The sequence below is a fragment of the Bombyx mandarina genome, chromosome 01 (assembly GCF_030267445.1).
Source record: "Bombyx mandarina strain Sakado chromosome 01, ASM3026744v2".
Classification (NCBI taxonomy): domain Eukaryota; kingdom Metazoa; phylum Arthropoda; class Insecta; order Lepidoptera; family Bombycidae; genus Bombyx; species Bombyx mandarina.
The window spans coordinates 19535908-19557758 of record NC_143208.1 but is presented as its reverse complement, the minus strand read 5'-3'; the positions used below and the strand labels follow the sequence as shown (position 1 = coordinate 19557758).

Genomic DNA, 21851 nt, shown 5'->3' with positions numbered 1-21851 from the left:
ATATACGTCCATTAAATGAAGTTAAATTGACAAACTGTAAAATGATGCGATTCATTTTTAATAAATACACAAAAAAAACGACAATCTGCTATGATCCAAAGTAGTATGACAAATATTATAATTGGCATAATATACAATATAGAAAAAATATAACCAGAACAAATTGAAACCGGCTCCTATATTTAAGCTAAACCCAATGCTGAGCTCACAATTAACAATGAACTATGACTACGTGAAAAAAAGCATTACACAAGAGATATTTAAAAAAAATCTTTGGTAATAAAAAAAGAATATGTTTAATATATTAAATTATATAAGATTACAGAAAAAAATAATTAATTTTATTACAAAGAATTATCAGGAGCTTATAATCAACACAATCAGATAAACCTCCAAAAATGCATACATACATAGAGAAAATCTTCTAAAAGTATACTAAACACATAGAATAGAATATGATTAAAACATGTTCATTAGTCATAATAGATATCCAACAGCTATGAAGCGGTAGTTATATAATTATGTTACAATGAAATAATCCGAATTCTGATCGATTTCAATATCGTTATTGCAAAAGTTTTTCATTTCGATGATGATTCACATCGGGATTATGACCACGTGTGTATATACTAGTAGATATATGTACATAATATTAAACGACAACTGACAAAGTTAATAAAAGTGCTGAAGTTATTTTTAGAACTATTATTTTAAGGCCTAAGAAAACACAATTACGATACATTACAATCCATCAGAATTTGAAATATCAGACATCCGACTTTTTGTCACTGATGTTGTACTTTAATTGCTGCTAAACACGCAAAACCGCTTCACTACTTCACTTTATTCATGCTACACTTATTATGACTTTTATACAAATATTAAATACTTGCTAAGAACTACTTACTACTAGTGCTACAATACTACAAAATACATAATTTAGCTTATAATAAAACACATGGTAATGAAAAATAATTCTCCAGTGATTAAACTCTTCGGTTAAAATTGTTTGATTTGTGTTTTATGAGTGTTTTTTTTTAAATGACAATTGTGAATTGAAATCTCTTTACGAATCAGCACTGCCCGCAATGCGCGAACTTTCTGTTATTACAAACATACAACCTTCGTTCGATTCACTGAAACGAAATAACTCCCGAATTTCATGGATGTAGACAATCGTCTGATGGCATTCAATATTGCATATCGAATATGTTTGATGTTCGATGAAATTTACCGCCTGTTCACGGTATGCATTCGCGCATTGTGGCTTGTTGTTACCTGTGTTGGCTATGTGTCGGATCTGAGAATTATTATTGTGAATTGTATTTTAATAAATAAACGGTACTGGATAATTTGTATTTATATTACTGCACTTTTGAATGTAGAATAGTATTAATGTTGATTATGTTATAATTTGATAATACTCATAAAATAATAAGAAGACACTGTTACACGTTACCTTCAGTATAAAGGTGTATATATTTCCACAACAATACCTTCTGTTGATAATGACCAGACAAACACATAAAATATTATAAAGGCTTCGTAAAATTCAAGTATCTTACATTGCACAATGAATACATTTCATTAAAAATTTCCTTTTTTTTTAATAACCAATTAGTAGGTAGGTAGGTTTCTGTAGCTTTCGGCTGTTATACAAACCTTTTAGAACGAAATTTTAGCCTTTTCCTCAATCTTTAGAACTGATTGCCGAATTTACGTAAGCAAGACTACTGCTGTAAAATTGTTCAGCAGTCGCAAAAATATTCATGACTTATTAAATTTGAACGCCGATAAAATAAAAATATCTGTATAATATACATTCCTCACACGGACATCTAAAACTAATACTTCTAATACTAATTATGATAAGATGAATATCGTGGGTTGATAAAGACCGGGGGAGGGTAGTGGACAGACGTCGATATATTTGTTACTCTATTAATCAATCACGAATTTTACTTCTTTGTACAAACAGGTGCATGTTGTCATGTGAACCGCGGCAGATTAGAAGCAGACTTTTGTAATTTGATGATATGTAAATTTTAACGTATGGAACTTGTGATTTTTTAAATACATAATTGAGGCCGTCGCTATTATTTCAATGAACATAATGTTCGTATTCACTTTTTTATTGATGTATTATTAATTTTGTACAAAGGCATCGTCTAGGACGATGGTACGCTTTAAACTGTAACTATAGTCCACACACATATATAACAACACAACGTGAATTTACACGAACCGCCCACTTCAAACAAGATGTGAACAGCAAGACTTTATGGGATGATTTTGATTTACAAAAATCTGTTTCATTGCTCTGACGCTTCCATTGACCACAGTTGTTATTTATGTATATTTAATATCTATTTATGTGTGTATCTAAGAACTATCTAATGATTACATTACTAAAAATGTTTCTCAGCATTCTGCATAACACTCAAAAGAATATTAAAGATTATGTCCCAGCGAATAAAACTTTTAAGGCTGCAAAGGACAGACAGAGACTTGGTATCGGAGTCTCAATACTACCTACCTACTTTAATATGGTACTGTCTAACGGCTGGAATACCACACCACACTGAAACTTATTATTTGCAGGCATCAAAAATTAGCAGGATGGTGGCACCAAACCGTTCATGCTCACAATACGACCCGTAATGACGAAAATTAAATATACTTTACAGGCTTATCTTACTATCCAATGCTATTAATTTATCATTCTACATCATTTGTAAAGGTGATCAGTAACTATGTATTAACTAATTATACTACTATGTCCCTATAATATTATAAATATATACTTTTAACTCTAAAATCCTAATAGAATCGCCTACCATAATTGATTTTTTGTAGGTAAGTCACAACAACATTATGATACTGTGTATTGTAGTCTGTAGTGGACTTAGTTTCAGATACCTGTTTATTTTCAATTGTGTTTGATTATACCGACCCGATGGTATAGGCTGCTGGGCCGAAGGTCGTGTTTTCGATTCCCACTCCTGACAAACTTTAGTCTGCGGGTTTGTTGGACCTGTGTCTGTTTATGATTATTTACATATGTGCATATAAATTCTTCTCTTATCTATATACATATAAACAACTTAATCCGAGTGACTGACTAATTGGAATAGGTCCCCGATTATTTGATACTTATATTTAATCTAAATACTTTTTTTTTTCTTTTTTTTCTTTAGCTTTTAATTTTTTTTTTATTTTTTAATTTTTTTTGTTTTTTTTTTTTTTAATCCTGTAATATAATGCAATAAGATTTCTCTATTTAACAGATCTAAGTATTGTTACTCTCAAAATAAGGTAAACTAAAATCATTGATAAACTTCTACTTTAGAAATGGATTGTGAAAGTAAAATGCCCATAAAAGAATCGTTAATATAATTTTGAAATTGTCCAAATATTTAAACCCTAACTTATTGATGAAATGGTCGGCAGCTTGTATAAACATGAACAGTGTACTTTCCAGAAGGTGCATTCATTAAATTAAAAATAAATAATATTGCACTAACTTTAATACTAGCATTAAATTCTAAAATACTACATGTATCATATAGTATAATGAATATTTGTTTTATTTAAAGATATATTCTTAAATCTAAACTTAATGTTAATTATCGTACTCTACCAATAACTGCGCGAAGTACCTACCAAAAGATTTATCACAATTCAACTTAAAGCCGTTGTGAAACGATTCGTATACCCGCGCGACAACGGCTTGGAAACAGAATGGAAAATAATGAGATCAATCGAATCAACCTAAACAATAACTACTAATAAACCATTTAGTGGAATCAAAAATTTGATTGAGAGAGAGAGAGAGAGACAGCCGTAGAGAAAATGGGAACTACTTACAATAAAGGAAATGGAAACAAAGTGAAACTGAAAATTAAATTGCGTGATCTACAAATGTAAATCTTCTTTTTTTCTAATTCCTTTTTTATTTAGTATTTACATCTATCATGAAAGGTCAATTTCAATAAACAGAGGAAAATATAACATTTTAAGTACTCTCAGTACTGGACATTTAATATACATATTTGTCGAAGCAATTTGTTAATTTTTTCTCAAATATTAAACTCAATTTTTACATGTTTTACTATTGGTTTATTTGCATTGATTGAGTGACTGATAACATCAAAGTCAACCATCAACATTTTCATTGAACCTTGTTGTTTAATTGATCGATTGCTCGTGGATGTTTAACTTGTTTTTTTAAGCGATTTTATGACCTGGTAACTAAGACCTTTAGGTCATGTCTTATTTTAATTTATATTCTCATTTTTATGAAAAATGATGTGATGGAGTGAAATAAAATGAAATGAATATGATTAATTTGAGACATTAATCAACTGAGCTGAAATTAAATGAGATGATATGGGATGTCATATAACCTCAGTAAAATGGTGGTCATTTACTGAGATTTTTTCAGTGGACTTTTTGGAGGATCCCGAGAAGTTACGTCTAGTGGCTTTGTTTCATTTTCCCACATTTGTGCACTTTCACAGACATTAAACAGTTAATAAACCACTGTTATTACACATTTAAACCTGAAGAAACACTAAATAGACGAAATAAAATAAATCACACAACTTCACATCTCGCGTTCCCGCCAAAAAAGTCGCTTGACTTGTTTTAACTATTTAAAACATTTGACGCTAGAATCCTCATCTCCCCACACAAGTTGATCACTGAACTGTCAGCACAAAAAGTTTGCCCTGCACTTCAACCCCGCAGCGATGCTATTGTCAGTCACTAGATCAATCAAATATGCCAATCTCACGTAAAATCGTTATTCTTAAGTTAATTAAGTAGGTTTTCTTATGTGAAACCATTATAAATGTAACTGAAATCTATGGTACTGTTAATGTTGAAATAAAATGTAGAAACAACAATCTGGTCTATTTAGTTTTGTTTTTCTCGGTAACTGCATTTGTTATATTTTTATTGCATCCGGTGACAAACCGGAATGCATTACAGCTTCACGTCAAGATGCTGTAAAAACCTGTGCGGGCTTACAGTAAATAAACAAAAATGCTAGTTTTGTGATTACGCAAATAGTAATATTTCTGCTTTAACGTTAGAAAATTAAGACGTTTAGTACGTTAACGTAACGTTAGGAATATCGTTTCCACGACTAACCCACTATATAAATATCTACTCTAAAACATCACTAAGTAAAAGTCGTGCTTAAGCTTAATCTAAAACTCTGATATGTGTCTAAAAGATATATTTTAAGTTAAGTAAAATTTTCATGCGACTAATATTCAAGTTAGTGAATGTTGGAAAAGAGCGCAGGGGAGTGCTTAGTGCGGTAGGGCCCTAAAACTCCGTGGACCCGCGGTCTGCAACATCTGCAGATCATCAAGTCCCACATACATCGCGCGCCCCCTAGGCTTGGGGACCTCCTCGCAAGAGGTTCGGCCCCCAGCCCGAAAAAAAAGAGGCTTGTTTCAAACATAAATAAATTTACAAAATAATCTATAATGGAATGTTTTAAAATGAAGCCTTATATTTCAGTACATGAGATTACTAAAAAACTAAATATAGCGCAATTATACTCTAAAACCGAAATTCTATTCAGTATTTGCTTGTAGTGAATGGCTCTATTTCGACGGTAGATTTTAAAACATACATTAATTATCCCGTTTCATTATAATTGTGAATTGGTCCCGATAACTATAAATAACCTACAATGAAAATTAATTAATTACAGAATCTCGAGTGATGATAATTAGTTCGAAGGATGAATTTAAAAAAAGCTATCATATGTTTTAAGAATCTTTTATAGCTGAAAAAATATATTGTAAAAAGTGGTCATTTTGTAATCGAAGTAAACTGCAGCGTGTCTGTAAATGTCGATAGTACATTGCAAAAAAAAAGAAAATAATGTTTTATCTAAAATCGTTTATTAGCCTAATACCATATTACGTGTAAAGGTGATGTAGTGAAACGAAATCTTTTATTGCCATTGAATGTTTTTTATCATCGCTGTCAATGGATATTCTGACATCAGGGATACGACTGCGACAAAGAATACCCTATTTCTTGTTGTAATCAATATCGAAAGATATTTGGCTCAGACTGACTGTGTATGACGGAGGCAAAACAATGGAGACTCTGCACTTAATTCGCCATCACAAGATGATGAAAATATGGGATGAATTATTATAATGTAACATTAGTAATTTGGTATTCTAAACCTTATAAGGAGGAATTATTATATAATGTAATCTATCTAGTAAATTGGTGTTCTATACCTTATGGGGAAGAATTATTATAGTGTAACCTATCGATTAAAATTGGTGTTATATACATTGTTAGTTGCTAGTGGCTTTTATATCTACTTATACTCGTAGTACTATAGCAGTATTTTGTAATAAACGATAAGATTCATGAATTTACAAATTTCTAAAAAAATATTGGAAATATTTGAACAAATTAAAATTTATGTTTTACGTATTTATGTTTTTTTTTCTTTTTACATACGATTTTAGTAAATAAATCGTATTTAGTTGTCTATCAACTGACTTACTTATTGAATTATTTGCTCACCGAACGGGTTCATTTATGATCTTTATTTATTTTAAACGAATTTTGGATAAGATCTGGGCTACGAAAAGGTGTTTTGGTTAGATAAAGTTAAAATCGTAATTTTCTTAAGTACAAAATCATTGTTTATTATCTTTTACTGGAAATTATTCACATTGTTATGAATGCATTAGATAGATAAATAGATTAGATAAGCAACGGAATACGAATATAATCTAAAAATAAGAAATTCTTCAAGTGCATAGTATATTGTAATTAAATTAGTAAGTTCTAAACCGCTGCATTAAGTCGAAAGTGAAGCTTGGCAAATATAGAAATAGATTTTTCTTGTTATATATTTGTTTTTTAACTAACATTACATACCCTAAATCTTATTCTATAACTGTAGTACTCTAATTGAGTCGACTATTATCAAAGGCGGCAATCTGACTTTTGGACAATGATTGGTAAATCAGAAAAACGAATTTTTGACTTTGTATTCCATCGGCAGTCACAAAACTCTTCGGAACGACATCTTAGATAAATAACAGGTTAACTATTAACCTTTATTTAATGCAGGTTTTGAACCGTATTCTTTGAAGGAGACGATTATATTCAAATAAATCTGTATTGACATATCAATAAAATTTTGTTGTCCAAATGCACAGATTGCCGCCTTTGATAATAGACGACTCAATTACTTAATACTAATAACAGCCAATAGATCAGTTTATATTTACACGATATATTATTTTATATTAGAATTAAATTATTTTTGTTTCTATTTACTAACAAAAATGTAAATTACAATGATTCTGAATATGATATCTCAAATTGAATCGAGGTTTTTCTTAAGATTTAATAATTTATTCATCATCATCATCAGCCTTTATCTGCCCACTGCTGGACATAGGCCTTCCCCAATGCCTTCCACATAATGCGATCCTCCGCCTTCCGCTTAGTTAATTTAAAATAAATTTGGTGGTCTAAAACTTTTTTATTGTTTTCAATATTTTTTTCTTAATTCTATTACCACAATAAATCTTATGTTCGAAATATAATTTTGAAAAGAAAATATCTAGGTTTAAATTTGAAACCTTATTTGTTCGACAAATTTGGAGGAATTGAATTCTGCATAAATTTAAAATTGACTTAATTAAATTTTATTTTAAAAAATATCACCGGCTCAGATTGACATACGGTTTTCTGCTGCCACGACATTCAACATTTTTTCATAATTAGCGCTGTTATTCAAATGCACCTCGACCATGTGATCGACAAAGCTTACCCTTTATGAGTATGCAAGGTCATCATTATTCTAGACTAAAAATTAATAGAAATGTCACAGCCATTCATTAAGTACTACACATATTAACATTTGACAAAACACGAGTCAATTAATACTAACAGCCGATTATAATGAATATTCTAACTCGATAGGTAACTTAGTAGGTACCACACCTGGAACTAAGCGAAGACTTACCATTTTGGTTCCGGGCTTAGTGAACTCTAACTACATATATAAAAAGGAAAAAAAGATATACAACTACAGATAATGTAATATTTTTTTTCATTTTCGTTTTTTTATTATTATTTTTTACTTATTTTTGTTTTTATTACTCCTATGCCTACATGTACCTACAAATAAATATGTATTTACTCTTGTTTCACATCCTTCAAACTAATATAATTATATTTCTCAAAGTTATATTTTATCATTATATTACTTTGAAGGATAATTAACTTATTAACGTGAAAACTTTCCGAAATTTAATTAGCAGATTTTTTATATTGATCTACAGATCTTTTTTCATGTTAGATTTAAAATAAAATAAAAAAAGTATTTTATCTTATCGTCATTAATATTAATATCACTTGTATACTGCTTGTGGCTTGCTTATTGCATCTATCAATTAGTTATTAACATTATTTATTTTTTTACTATTTTGTAGTGTGAAGAAATCGAAATCTGCCAATGACTTCCGGAACTCCGACTTACTTTAAAAATATGTTATATACAATGCTACCGTGCCAACTATATAATATTGGGAAATCTAAAGTAACCTTATTTTTAATTTGAATTTAAGCTAAAACTCCTAAAGTAAATTTGGAAGAATCTACTTCCGCCCACTCTTTTATTGAAAGTTATTGCGGAATGCTGAGAACATTTACCTAATTTACAACTAAAACGAACGGACTGTGTTTCAGTTCGTCGAAAACTAACATTAAGCACTATTTATGTACAATCCTTATAAGAAGAGAGTTTAAGCGAAATATATAAAGTTAATACATTTTATGTGAGGAATGCATACTTCATAAACTTTAAATATATATCTATAGTAATAAATACATACATATATACAAGATTGTGTAATCTGAAAGTTCAGTAGTGTTGTTGTAATGAATTAGTTTGATGTCATATTTTATAAATAAGAAGCCGAAAGTACGACGTGACGTTTAGAAGGGAAACGCGTGCTAGGATCGCCACAGAATTTGTCAGATCCATAACAGAGACAGTTACTAGTTTTACCTATAAAAGATTGAGAAACGCAACCTGTAGTATTAGTATTACAACAGCATCTGGTACATATATACTAATTAAATGACAAACAAACACCACTAGTGCCAATTTCTACAACTTTGCAAAACTTTGAGATTGAATTTTCTATGCGAGTGAACTGTTGAATAAAATTTCTTGTTCACGAGGAAAAGCAAAGAATGCAAATATCGGATATTGTTGTATCAAACAAAGAGTACGTGTTCTTTGTTGACTCCGTTGAGCATACCAGATAACTTTCCACCCCGCAAAGCAAACGTAACGGATGTTCAGTGTACTTGCACTCAATATTACCTAAATGGTTCATGATACGGTCAATGTCAATAATATATAGTTCCGTTATTAGAAATATATAACAGGTTCACTATAGTTATCTCTGTACAGCGTAATCAGGGGTACTACCTACGAAAATGTGTCCACCCAAAAACATTAAACTCTTTTAAACGTGCAACAACGCCCTTGTCATCTATTGGTTCTATTCCGTATGACAGGACCCGGCCTCGATGCTTGCTTGGAATCCGACACGGTGACCGCGAACGGCAACCCGCATGTCGACACCCAAACTTGTCGCAGGCCCAACAATAAATGGTAAGGCACTACGTGAACCCAAATGTACAGATTCGATTCCTATTATTAATTGACCGGTAAAAATAGAATTCCAATTAACTTAATAAGACCTCAAAATCTATATACATACAAGTAAAGAGAAGAAACAATTATAAAAAAATGGTTTCGAACAGATATCCAATAAGCGTAAAAGTATAAATGAAAATCTATTTGTGATAATTTAAGATTCATCCTAATTCGACCGGTCCGGATTATAGAATAAAGTGTATACTATGATTAAAATAGGTGATTATTGGAAAATGCAAACTACGCACACTAATTAATAAAGCCATCAGTATCATACATATCCAGCACATTAACGTGGAAACCGAATTAAAATATAATCACTTAGTACTACGCAAATATAGAAAAAACAATGTATATTTCAACCACGTCTCGGATCTTATAAACGAAATTAATTGAAAAATAAAGATAACCAAGTGTAGAAAATGAACGTTTCAAATTTATCAGAAGACCGAGGATGCGAAATACGATGTAACACGAGCGCGAGATCGAGCAACGACGGTACCTCTCAAGAAAAGCCATCCAAGGCACTGGCGTGAATGACTCAATGTACAGGATTCTTTTAATTACAATCGTAAAAATTTATGTACCTATAAACATATATACATGGCACATGAACGATACAGATAACAATTATGCTATAAATTTTAAAAGTACAAAGACTGGATCGTTGAGTGCAACATTGACCGTAACATGCCAGGCTGAAGTCTATATAATCAGGAATATAATTATGGCATTAATGGTGTTTGAAAATTGCCGTTAAAGTGTTCATTGATTATTATATACTTTAATTTTATGTCAAGATATTTTAGCAATGACTTTAAAAAGTAGAATAAAATAATATAAACGTGTCGACAATAAGCAGTGATTTATGAATAAATCAGACAAAAATACTAATTGCCAATAAACAAAAGGGAGCTAGCTACATCTTGAAGCAAACGGTACGCGTTTTACCTACATGACTGAAATAATATTGCCATCGCACGGTGGTATTCATACTATGATAATTCCTTCTATTTCTCCGAAACCAGACAATTTTTAATTGAGCTTATTATCACAGCCACTTTGATCGAACGCCGTACGCCTGGAGCGCAACATACATATACTTACCTACGTTAAAAGTAACATATACATCGGGTATAAAGAACCAGAATTGTAATGTTATTGATCATGTCAATATTTTGTTGACCATAAGCTAAAGCTAAAGGAATGTATTTTTTTTTTCAATTGTCCCATACTACTTTCACGGGTAAATATCACTGATTTATTACTGGTGATAGGACGTCTTGTGAGTCATAAAACTATGACTCACAACTTATGTCTCAAGGTGGGTTGTGGAATTTACGTTGTAGATGTCTATGGGCTCCGGCGTTAACCACCGATAACACCAGGTGGTGAGCTCGTCTACCCATCGAAGCAAAAAAAACTAGTATTATTTTCATTTTAATATTTCCCATGTTTCCAATACTTTAATAGTTGTCGTGGTTTTCGTGGGCGACAGAGGTGTTTTTCGTCGATATTACAAAATTGTGCTAATTACTACTCTCCAATATTCTTAATAAAGTTGTTTTATGAGCAGTACATTGCGGCGAAAACAATCGTTAATACGTCGGAAACGATGTAGATAACAAATTAAAAGTACTCGTGAAAGATGAGATCGTTTCAATTTTAGACGAATAATTATATTCAATTAATGTATTTTTGTTTTTAATTTTTATAGTAATCAAATACATATTTTAATGTAGACCAATTCTTTTGTAAATTAGTTCCCCAATTTGCCAGTGAAGAAGGGTGCAGAAACTCGTAAATAAGCATGTCACAGTATAAACATGACCGCATCTTAGTTGAAATTTGCCACGCTGTATCGCAAATGTCTACTGCAGGTTTGCGGTCACACGCAGAGCTCCCGGTGAAACAAGTCCCCGAAATATAAATGCGAGCTTTGATAATGCAAACATTAAGAGAGAATCGTAATTGAACTTTTGAGCTATGGCTTAAATGCAATATACTATTCACACAATGAACTTAATTGATGAGAAACAAAATTCATTTCATTCGAAATAGAATTAATGTCTTATTCGGAATGTTTCACCGGAAGGTCTTTATTATTGAATTGAACCAAGAAATTTAGAAAAGTACCTACGAACTATGTAATTTTAAAATAAATAAAATTATTCAAGTAGAACTTCACTAGAGGCGTTTAAATCTGAAGCTATAAAAGTTTCAACCTCGCTGCGAAATACCGTTAGAAATAAAGCCGTGGAGCTAGCTAAACGAGATGGGATAGATAAAGATAAAACCAATAAATGTACACCATCATGATATAATAAATATGAAATAAATCCCAACTAACGTATTCAATGGACTGTAATAAATGGGAAAAAAAATACAAACGTTGGTCCAATATATTTTAAGGCTTACAAAAACGAGTAAAATCCCGATTATCGAATTTTTGGTGATCAGGGGTCATAATTAGTGATATTTTGGCCATCGTTTGCCGCTCGCCAATCTGTTCCTATCGTTTTTGAAGTATTCTACAGGTTTTTGTAAACCTTTTTTCTCAATCTCGCTCGGTTCAAACAAACATATTTTTTGTTTTTTATGACCAGGAAATTCATTAAAACTTGGATCTGCTTAGCTCAGCATCATTTCCAATAATATAGGTACCATGTATATTTCGTAATAGATGTTATTGCCGAGTGAAATTGTGTCTAGCTCCCCACTAATGGGGAGAGGTGACGCGCCGCCACCGCGTCACCCTGTAGAGTTCGACCTCACTCTTAACTCTCCCACTAGAGGCGATTAAAACCCGATCACAATCTTCTGTTTGAATTCAAGAGTAAAAAACACTAAATTTTATTACCTGCTCTTGTATGATCACAGAGCTTACAGAGCAGAAATAAAAATGCGAAGGCAATTGTCCACTTGATAAAAATAAAAAATATTATAATGTATATTATAAATTTTAATAACCATATAATAATATATTTTTTGTTCGAGAATAACAAATAAATTATTTTAAAAGTTCGTTTTGAAATCGTATTAGCTTAAATAACTTCCAAAAGCAGTTTTAATTTTAAGCTATTTAAAAATATTCCGAGTAAAATAATAAAAATAATTGGCATCACTGTCAAAATTTGCTATTTTAATGTCGTGGTGATATTGAGTAAATTTAGTTGCAGTAGATAAGTAATTTTGCTGTTGTAGGACTAGTACAATTAGAAGTAATTTAGACGAATGTACATATGGATATATACAATATCTTTGATTATAAATACTTTAAAAGTTACTCTTTTCCCATATGAATTTATAATATAAAGATAACAAATTATAATTTTATTAATTTTATTTTACCACATGATCCATAAACAAGATGGGGTATAGTGGGAGACAATGTCTATCTATTATACTGAGGGCATACAATTCCTGTTAGTTATTATTTGCTAATAACGAACGGAATGAGCCGTTTCCAAAACTACCATTCGTGGGACTAGCGACACGTAGGTAAGACTACAATACTACAATTAGGTTCTTAGTAACTACAGAAGCCGAAATGGTAACAAGCTAGTTGACCACAACCATATATTCTGTTGAACACGCACGTCAGCTGATTTAAAGTGTATTAAATTGTGCTCCTAAATATTATTTTTATATTTTGAAGGACGCGTTATATAAAATTACGTTAATGATGCTCGTGTTCTTGATCACTACAAATTGAGTTTTTATTTTTATTCAGCCTGCATTATTGAAAAATATTCGTCTCGTCATGATTCAAATTATGGAATAACATTGAGGAAAAGTTGGTCGTCATTATGTAAATTGTCCATATAAATTTAATGAAATGTATTTTACTGTGCAAGCCAGATTATAAATTAATACAGCGTAGAAGAAGATTATTTTAAAACCTCATTATTAAATTCAAAGTCGTTGTGGTATTTTTATTAATCAGAACTGTGGTTTGGATTTGGTTTTGACTAGAAACCTCACGTAAACTTTTTTATGCACGCTTACAAAGTGTGCTTCTATCAAGTCTATTCGAAATGATAGCAAGATTGATGATAATTTATTATCACGCAACCAATTGCCATTGTAAAGTTGATCGTACTGATCGAACCTTTCGTGAAACGCATAACGCGTTTCCACTTCTTTTTTTTTAAATCAAATTCTTTCAACGTTCTGTCCTACTACTGTACTACTTCGTGCCTAGTCATCAAAGCAAGTAAGCTTAAATTATGTAACAATCTTAATGAGAACATAATAAGAGGCGTAGGACTTTAGATCCCAACTTCCCTCCACGTAAGGCGGGAGATGATATCATCTAAAATAGCGCCTACCCAGAGACTAATACAAGTTACAGTCGAGAAAAGCATTAACAGAGCACTAATAGTGCCATTTATTCAGAAATTAAAACTATATAGTTCAAAAGAGTTTTTTACCATTCTACGACCCTACGTTTTTCGAACATCTACATTCTAACACAAATTTAAAACCTCAGTACACTACACAAATGACTAAATATAGACTAAACAACATAAAGTCTAAGACTTATTACACATTAGTTATAATATAACGGGTTTCACACCTCGACTTCTAAGTCAATTTCAAAGCTAAACCCCAATAGTCACAATAATATTGTTAAAACGTCATTAAGCCTATGAAACGTCAATAAAAGGTCTTTCTTTAATTTATTGGATTTTTAATTGCTGTTTTAGTCATGATTTTCGTTTTCCTTTTTGCCTTTTACTATAAAAAGTCTTCATAATATTCATTATTCATAAACTATTATGAATATTTAAATTACCAACATTTAAAATAAAAGTACTTTTATCTTTTTTTATAAATTATTATTATTAAACTTCTTATAACGGCCCTATCTATAAAGCTCCGATGAATAGTGCTCCGGAATTTTATCTTTAAATTGCATATATTGACTCTCAATATAATTAGTTCCCAGAAATTCATAAAGTCTTTCACTTAACAACCCAACTAGAGTTTGAATACGTCTCATCATTTTTTAACGAACACTCAATTTTACTTCCAATCTTCAAGGGCATCATGAATAGTTTAGCTTCTCCTGTTTCTTCGCGAACTTAACCGTAGCTAAGTAATTTTACTTTGTTGGTAACGCGAATTTATCACAAACAATATAATTTCTCGAATTGGATAACGAATTCGAATTCGAATCATGTAACTACTACATAAGTATAATTGTTTTTTTAATCTTCATACGTGAATAATTTCATTTAAGACTCTTTAAAGGCTCCACGCACTTCCGCTGAGGCTTCGTTTTGAATACTGAAATTCAAATCTTTGTAGCAAACGAAACACCCTAGAGTCCAACATCACTAGTCTCTACAATCTAGTACTCGAATTGGGTAAGTTTGCTATCAGGCAGGCAGCACCCGGCTTACTTTGCAAAACTTTGCCTGACAAAAGTTCAAACACCGTCTTGAACGTAGTTTTCGTTTCGTAACGTAAAATTATTAGGTTATATTTAATTAGCACTGACTTCACCAATAACGTTTTTAATCCATCTACATACATGTTCCATTAGTGAAATATTGTATTGCAATATTAAACTGCCTAATAGAAGCCACTTGCTATTTGGCTTCGAAAACCTTAATTCATATTTAATTAAACTAATACCATAAATGATATAGTACTACCATCGCTTAAGTCCTACATTTTTAGATAATAGACATACAACATACGCTACCGTTCCGCAATATATAGGTACAATCCAATACGATAACGCGAGTCTCGAACTTTCTAGATCACTATTACTACTTTTAAGTGTCCAATTACTTGTACTTTGTAATTACAGAATAGCTTTCACGCACCGCTGACACGTTGTCGAAGCAAGTTACTATGTCTCCTACTATGATCGTTAATGTAGTTCAAAATAGTCTATGCAAGCTCTGTAACTCACTTCCAGCTCGTCAGACCTAATAGGAAGCATAACTAATAGCTCGTTTCGAGCGTGTACCTAATGCTGACGACAAACACTTGACACCATTGTACAACATAATTGTATTATATGCGTGATATGATATTAACAATGAACACAAACGTTTTTCTAGTGTTTGTAAAATACACATTTCATTTCACCTCCAGATTAGTGGAAGATAATTTTTATTTTGATTGGAAATCGTGTTGGTTTCACGCAGCCCTGCAATAATTTAAATTTAAACGCCACACCTGTGATGTTTAGTCACCCGCATACAATTGTTTTGCTATAATAGTTAGCGTCGCACGTTTCTAAAAAACACTCAGTAACTTTTTTAGGTACGCACTATTTTAAGAAGATTGTTGGTCAGTTTTGGCTTTAATTATATTGTCACTATAATGTAAAATTTTTATTTTCACTTTCGTCTTTAACAACTTTGTCTCTCGATCGTTTTATTATAAGCATTAGGAATGTTAACACCGATTGAAATTTTTTATGTTAAATTCATTCGGTTTAGATAATTGTTGGAGCACACTTACCGTTTTGCATGAGTTATTTAATTAAAGAGCGCCTCGGCAACGTCCGCGCTGTAGGCGCGAGGGGCGCGGCTCTTCACAATGTAGCTGTAAGGATACAAGCTGTAGGGAGGTCTGATGCGCACCGGTAGACGCGCCTGGTCCGTTTGTCAAGAACACGAGAACGTCTTCATCTCGACGGGAGGCTCCTGGCGTCGGTGGCGGCTGTTGTCGAAGGTCCACCGGCCCAGCACGCAGGTGTTGCGTCGACAGCACGAGCCCGCCGCTGCGTTGTAGCTCGTCGCCTCCGTGTTGCTTGCGTACGTCGCTGCGAAACGTCTCCCTGTTAGCATTGCCACACTCAAATAATATTCAATCATTCACCCCCCTGGACCCAGTACTCAAAAGGAATAAGCTCTAAAAGCAAGCTTCAAAATTATATTGGTCTTGATATTTTAAATAATAAAATACTCCGAAAAACTAGCATTCGAGACCTTTTTATGACAAGCACAAATAATTAGGTACGTTTCTACTAAAAACGATAGAAAATGTGTTGAATGTAATGGAGCGTGAACTTAAACGTTAAACGAATTTTCATAAAAGAATTTTCCGATTCATCTTTCGGGCAACGCGTCTCTACCTCACATATAATACTGAGCTCCATTAATGACTTCAACCTTTACGCATATTTTTAATTAAAACATGTTTCCAATTACATGTAATAACGCTTAGACTTCCTTTAATTATTCCTCAAAAGCTTTTACCCACGGCTTGACTGAAATTATTCTAAAATGTATGCGGCGAAAATGTTACTTCTTTAAAGCAGTCGTCTTTGTAAGAGTATTTTCTGAGAACACGTATGCAAAATTCGTAACGATTTGTTTGATTAGCTAAGACAAGAAAGTGTAACAACTACTCACTTTCGGATTGGTAATATGAGTATAAATTGGCTGAAAGCAGAAGAGCCTCGTAAGTACGTAGGGTGCTTTAAATTAAATTTCCACAGCCAAATTTGCCAAAACCAAAAGATAATAAATAATGCTACCTACGTGTTTTAACAACGGGGTAAGAGAAAAACTCGCAGTCAGTCATCTTGATTTCAGCCAAGAAATTAAGCTTCTTGAAACCAGATCTATAGACAGTGAACTCCAACAATATCGACTTGCGAGAAATACTATCAGGAACTTATCGGGGATCCTATAACCAGTCTCAGCTAAAACTGTGAGAAAGTTTATCCTTCCGCTAGGATTTAAAGCTAGTGTGAAGTCAGTTAAGAAGCTCACTTAATTGCTTCTTTAAGTTTGAGTTACTTTGAATCTACGTTTTTCCGTCTTGTTAAAAACTTATATTAACTTTAATAAATTTTATTACATTTGAAAGTGTAGTATCGCTTGTAGCGTAACATGAATAATATTCACGGAAACGGAATGTTCGTTCTCTAAATAACAATAACAAAACTAAATCGAACGTGTGGAATTTGGAAACTAATTACTTATAGCAAATTGCTGAGACCAAAGAAATTTGTGTCAATTAATTGCGAGGCAGAAGCGTGAAAGAAGAAAGTATTTTTTTTGATAATCAAATATATTAAATACATAGTCGCGTGAAATGCATAGGTACCTAATAAAGTAGCAGCATTATTTGTGTCACTAAGCTAAGAAAGAATCTGTAGATTTATTTCATTACTAACTTAAGCTAAAATTTCTACCGATCTTATTTTAACGTTATACGAATTCAGAAACTTCTCTTATATTTTCCTGCTTCAAAATTCTCGGAAGGCGTAGAGTCGAACTGGCCACCAAACTTCTTCGATCTACGAGTAAAACAAAATGCAAATCATCTTTAGTCGTAAATACAAGTTGTACTTTGTCTCTTCCAGGCTTAAGAACGGAAAAATAATTCTTACGATACTAAAATTGACCGAACACCCTGAGAGTTCCGCGAACATAAGTCCCATGTGTTATCTACACTTCGTGAAAAAAATATATCGCCGTATCATGATAGATTAATGTATTCTGAAGCTCGTATGGATGAGGCTTGCTTCCATGATATTTACGATGATGAACAATTTTGGTAAAAGAAATTGATACGACAAAACAATATTTATTTTTGACGAGGGTAGTCTGGTATCTGTATTCGAAAAGAGCCCCAACGTAAACAAGTTATTTAATGAGCGGTTTCAGACTTAAATCCCTGATTAAATAAGTGACGCAATAAGTCGCGATTGTCCGCTATATTAAAGGTTATGAGAGTCACTGCTAGGGCAGGGGCAAGGGACAAATTGTTCTATACATACTCCAAGGCGTTTAGAACAAAAGTGCTCGCTCGACGGTCTCATTCTGCACGCTTCATTACGACGACCTAAATCACAGAGTCCCAGATCTTCAAGACTTTTACGCCAAAACCCACTTTTATAGGCCCACTATTGTAGGTCAGATTCTATTGTCTCACCAAATAAACATTAGTTATTATTAAAGCTAACCTTGAAGCTTTTACTTACTATATACCATAAAAAACTTTTTTTAAATCCGAACTGTCATAACCGTATCAAAAAGGGCAATTTTACCATAGAAACATTTTCGTTCATCAAATATTTCAATTACAAAGAGATACACTAAAGTTCTTGAATAAAATACCATTATAAATATATCGAACGAAGGAAAATGATTGATCGAGATCATCATCTCACAGATACCACTTAAAATTGCTAAGCTAAATTTGAATTTCTAACTTTAGCGTTAATGTATGTGTCCGGGCGACCCTTGTGTACGCACATCGTTTGACTCAGATTAACACATAAAGGTGTTTCACCTTCGAAGAGAACTTGGAAATGTAGGAAGCTTTTATTGAATGCTGAATCGTCAAACTCAATAAATATAGATCAGTCGTTTTGTTCGTACAAACAAATCCGCCTCATTACGAACGGTTTACTGAAGAGAAAAGCTTTTCATTTACACTTAATCTTGCCGAATGAATTCGGAGCAAATAATTTCTACATTCGCCTCCGAGATTTGTATTTAAAACTTTATTTGATCGCGGATGACTGAAATGTATTGCCATTATGTTTTTGACTTCTCCATACTTTATTACCGAAGTATTCGAATTCACATTAATTAAATTACAACATCCAATCAGGCTTCAATCATTTTTTTTAAGTTAACAATTGTAGGGAATGGAATTGAACAGCCGTGTATTAATATGTATTATAACTATATCGCAATGCTTCAAACATATTATTTTCCGCAAACAAACCGTTGATTCGGGCAATATTGAAGCAAATGAACTAATTTGCAAATGAATTCTCATTTTGTTTAGCGCAAATTAAATTATGTTCTTAATTATTTATGGCATGGTGGTCAGTGCCTAAGTAGTGTGCAGTTACTGCTCGCAAACCAGTAACGTCGGAAACGTACTGCGTGTTTTTCAACGCTATCTGACTTAATCTACAAAAGACAAAAGAAAATATTTTTAAACGCTTATCATATCCCTAATATTAGCATTATAGTTGATTGTGTAAACGCAAGGTCAAACAATTACCAAACCATCAACCATTCCTACCGTTTTCTGATACCGGTGATTTCCGATTAATATCGAACCGGCAAATTATAAACAAGCTTTAAAATCATTTAAGTGTGTATATGTAACAGACGGAGGCAAAATAATTAATGTTTGTCAACGAATTGTGTTTTTTATTTATTCATCTTTTTCAGCAATCATTGAAGGGATTTAGCGTTATCAATAAAACAATTTGGAAATATTTTATTGAAATGTCAAAAACGAAAAATAGGCTAGGTAATAAATAAGATGAATCTAAATCTTGAGGTATCAGTGATGGTGTAATTTTGATAGTTGAGCAAACACTAGGTTTCATAAAAACATTAGGATACCTAGGAGATATTCACTGCTCGTATAACGCTAATCTTACGAAATGAACACTATACATACATATGTCCAAAACACGTCATTATGGATCCTGCCGATCCATTAACGGTGCTTTTAGGTACCACAAGTACCGGTCACCGTCCTCGTCGAACCCGTCGCTTGCGACGAAGGGCTCGACGAGCGAATTAACCCACAGACACAGCCCACTGAGTTTTTCGCCGGATCTTCTCAGTGGGTCGCGCTTCCGATCCGGTGGTAGATTCTGCGAAGCACTGCTCTTGCTAGGGTCAGTGTTAGCATCACTCCGGTTTGAGCCCCGTGAGCTCACCTACTAGTTAAGGTTAGGCTGAAATAGGCTATCAGCTTAGGTAGGATAAAAATAGGACACATAAATAATTTCACTGTACACTTTTATGAATTGTGCGCTATACAAAAACATGCTGACGAAAGTATCGCAGAGCAAGGTCGGCCATAAGAAAGGTAAAGGATAAATATTGTTTTACGTTCAGTTTGACCCCGTGTAATGAGGCGTGTACAGAGAGAGAGTTATGTTCAATGGCCAGGGAGTGTTGATGTATGACCGTTTCGTGGTTCGCGAGTAAACTTTAATTATCCGATATCGTTGGCCAATATTTGCCATAGCTTCCATACCGTACCAGCTTAGGGAGGAATAATCCGAGTCTCTGTTATGCGTATCACGTATTCAGTGTTGCCAAATTTCTATTATTACTTAAAGAACAACTATACTTGTTGTTTAAAATTTCCAAAATGCGCCGTTCTCTTGGTACGGGGCGTGAGTTCTAAAGGAGCATTAGTTACCACAGCCGTCAGGATGTCTTAGTGGATAAAACAACTAAGGGGTGTACCGAATTCTAAATCGAGTTTATTAAGTCAAACGTTATTTTGGATCGTCCGCTTCCTCCTTCGTTGTGACTATACAACACTCGTTATTCCTTACTAGTTGGGACTAGTTGGGACGTCTCTAATTATATATAGCTCGGAAGAATCCAAAAGGTAGACGTTAAAGGAAAGAGATCTTCCGGTGTCTTACTTAATATGGGTGTTCCTCAGGGTTCCATATTGGGTCCCTTCTTATTTCTTGTGTATATCAATGATTTACCAAAGTTTATTGAAACCCGTCACGAGGTCGTATTATTCGCTGATGATACATCCTTATTGTTTAAAATTAAACGACAATTGGAAGATTATGACGATGTGAATGATGCTATCTCGCGCGTGGTACATTGGTTTAGTGTTAATAATCTGTTATTAAATAACAAAAAAACAAAATGTATAAAATTTACCACACCTAATGTTAGACAAGTAGACACTAATATCATTGTAAGTGGAGAGACACTGGAGCTTGTTGATTCGACAGTTTTTCTTGGTATAACAGTTGATTCCAGGCTGCAGTGGGGTCCTCACATATGCAAGTTAGCGAATAGACTTAGTTCTGCAGCGTTTGCGGTAAAAAAAATACGAACGTATACTGATGAAGATACGGCACGTCTAGTTTATTTCAGTTATTTTCATAGTGTTATGTCCTATGGCATTTTGCTATGGGGCAATGCTGCCGATGTCGAAACGATTTTCATCCTGCAGAAGAGGGCTATTCGTGCTATTTATAATATGCACCCGAGGGAATCCTTGAGGGACAAGTTTAAGGAAATCAAAATTCTAACTTTAGCGTCCCAATACATTTTTGAAAATTTATTGTACGTGCGTAAAAACATTGTAGAATTCCCCAGAGTCTGCGATTTGCATAATGTGAACACTA

General features: G+C 32.9%; 2 protein-coding genes across 10 annotated transcripts in view; one reads left to right on the top strand and one right to left on the bottom strand.

The window, feature by feature from the left end:
- fry (microtubule binding protein furry) overlaps positions 1 to 21851 on the top strand; it is a 177739-nt gene that overhangs the window by 66530 nt on the left and 89358 nt on the right. The gene's annotated exons all lie outside the window — the stretch shown is intronic.
- Positions 6622 to 21851, bottom strand: part of NGR-A18 (neuropeptide receptor A18) — a 40458-nt gene continuing 25228 nt past the window's right edge. The window contains exon 3 of one of the 2 annotated variants that reach the window (XM_089732061.1): positions 6622 to 16535. In XM_089732061.1, the coding sequence (XP_089588187.1) occupies positions 16363 to 16535 (173 nt within the window). In that variant the 3' untranslated portion in view covers positions 6622 to 16362. The remainder of the gene's footprint in view (positions 16536 to 21851) is intronic. The other variant, XM_028171005.2, reaches the window with a different exon arrangement.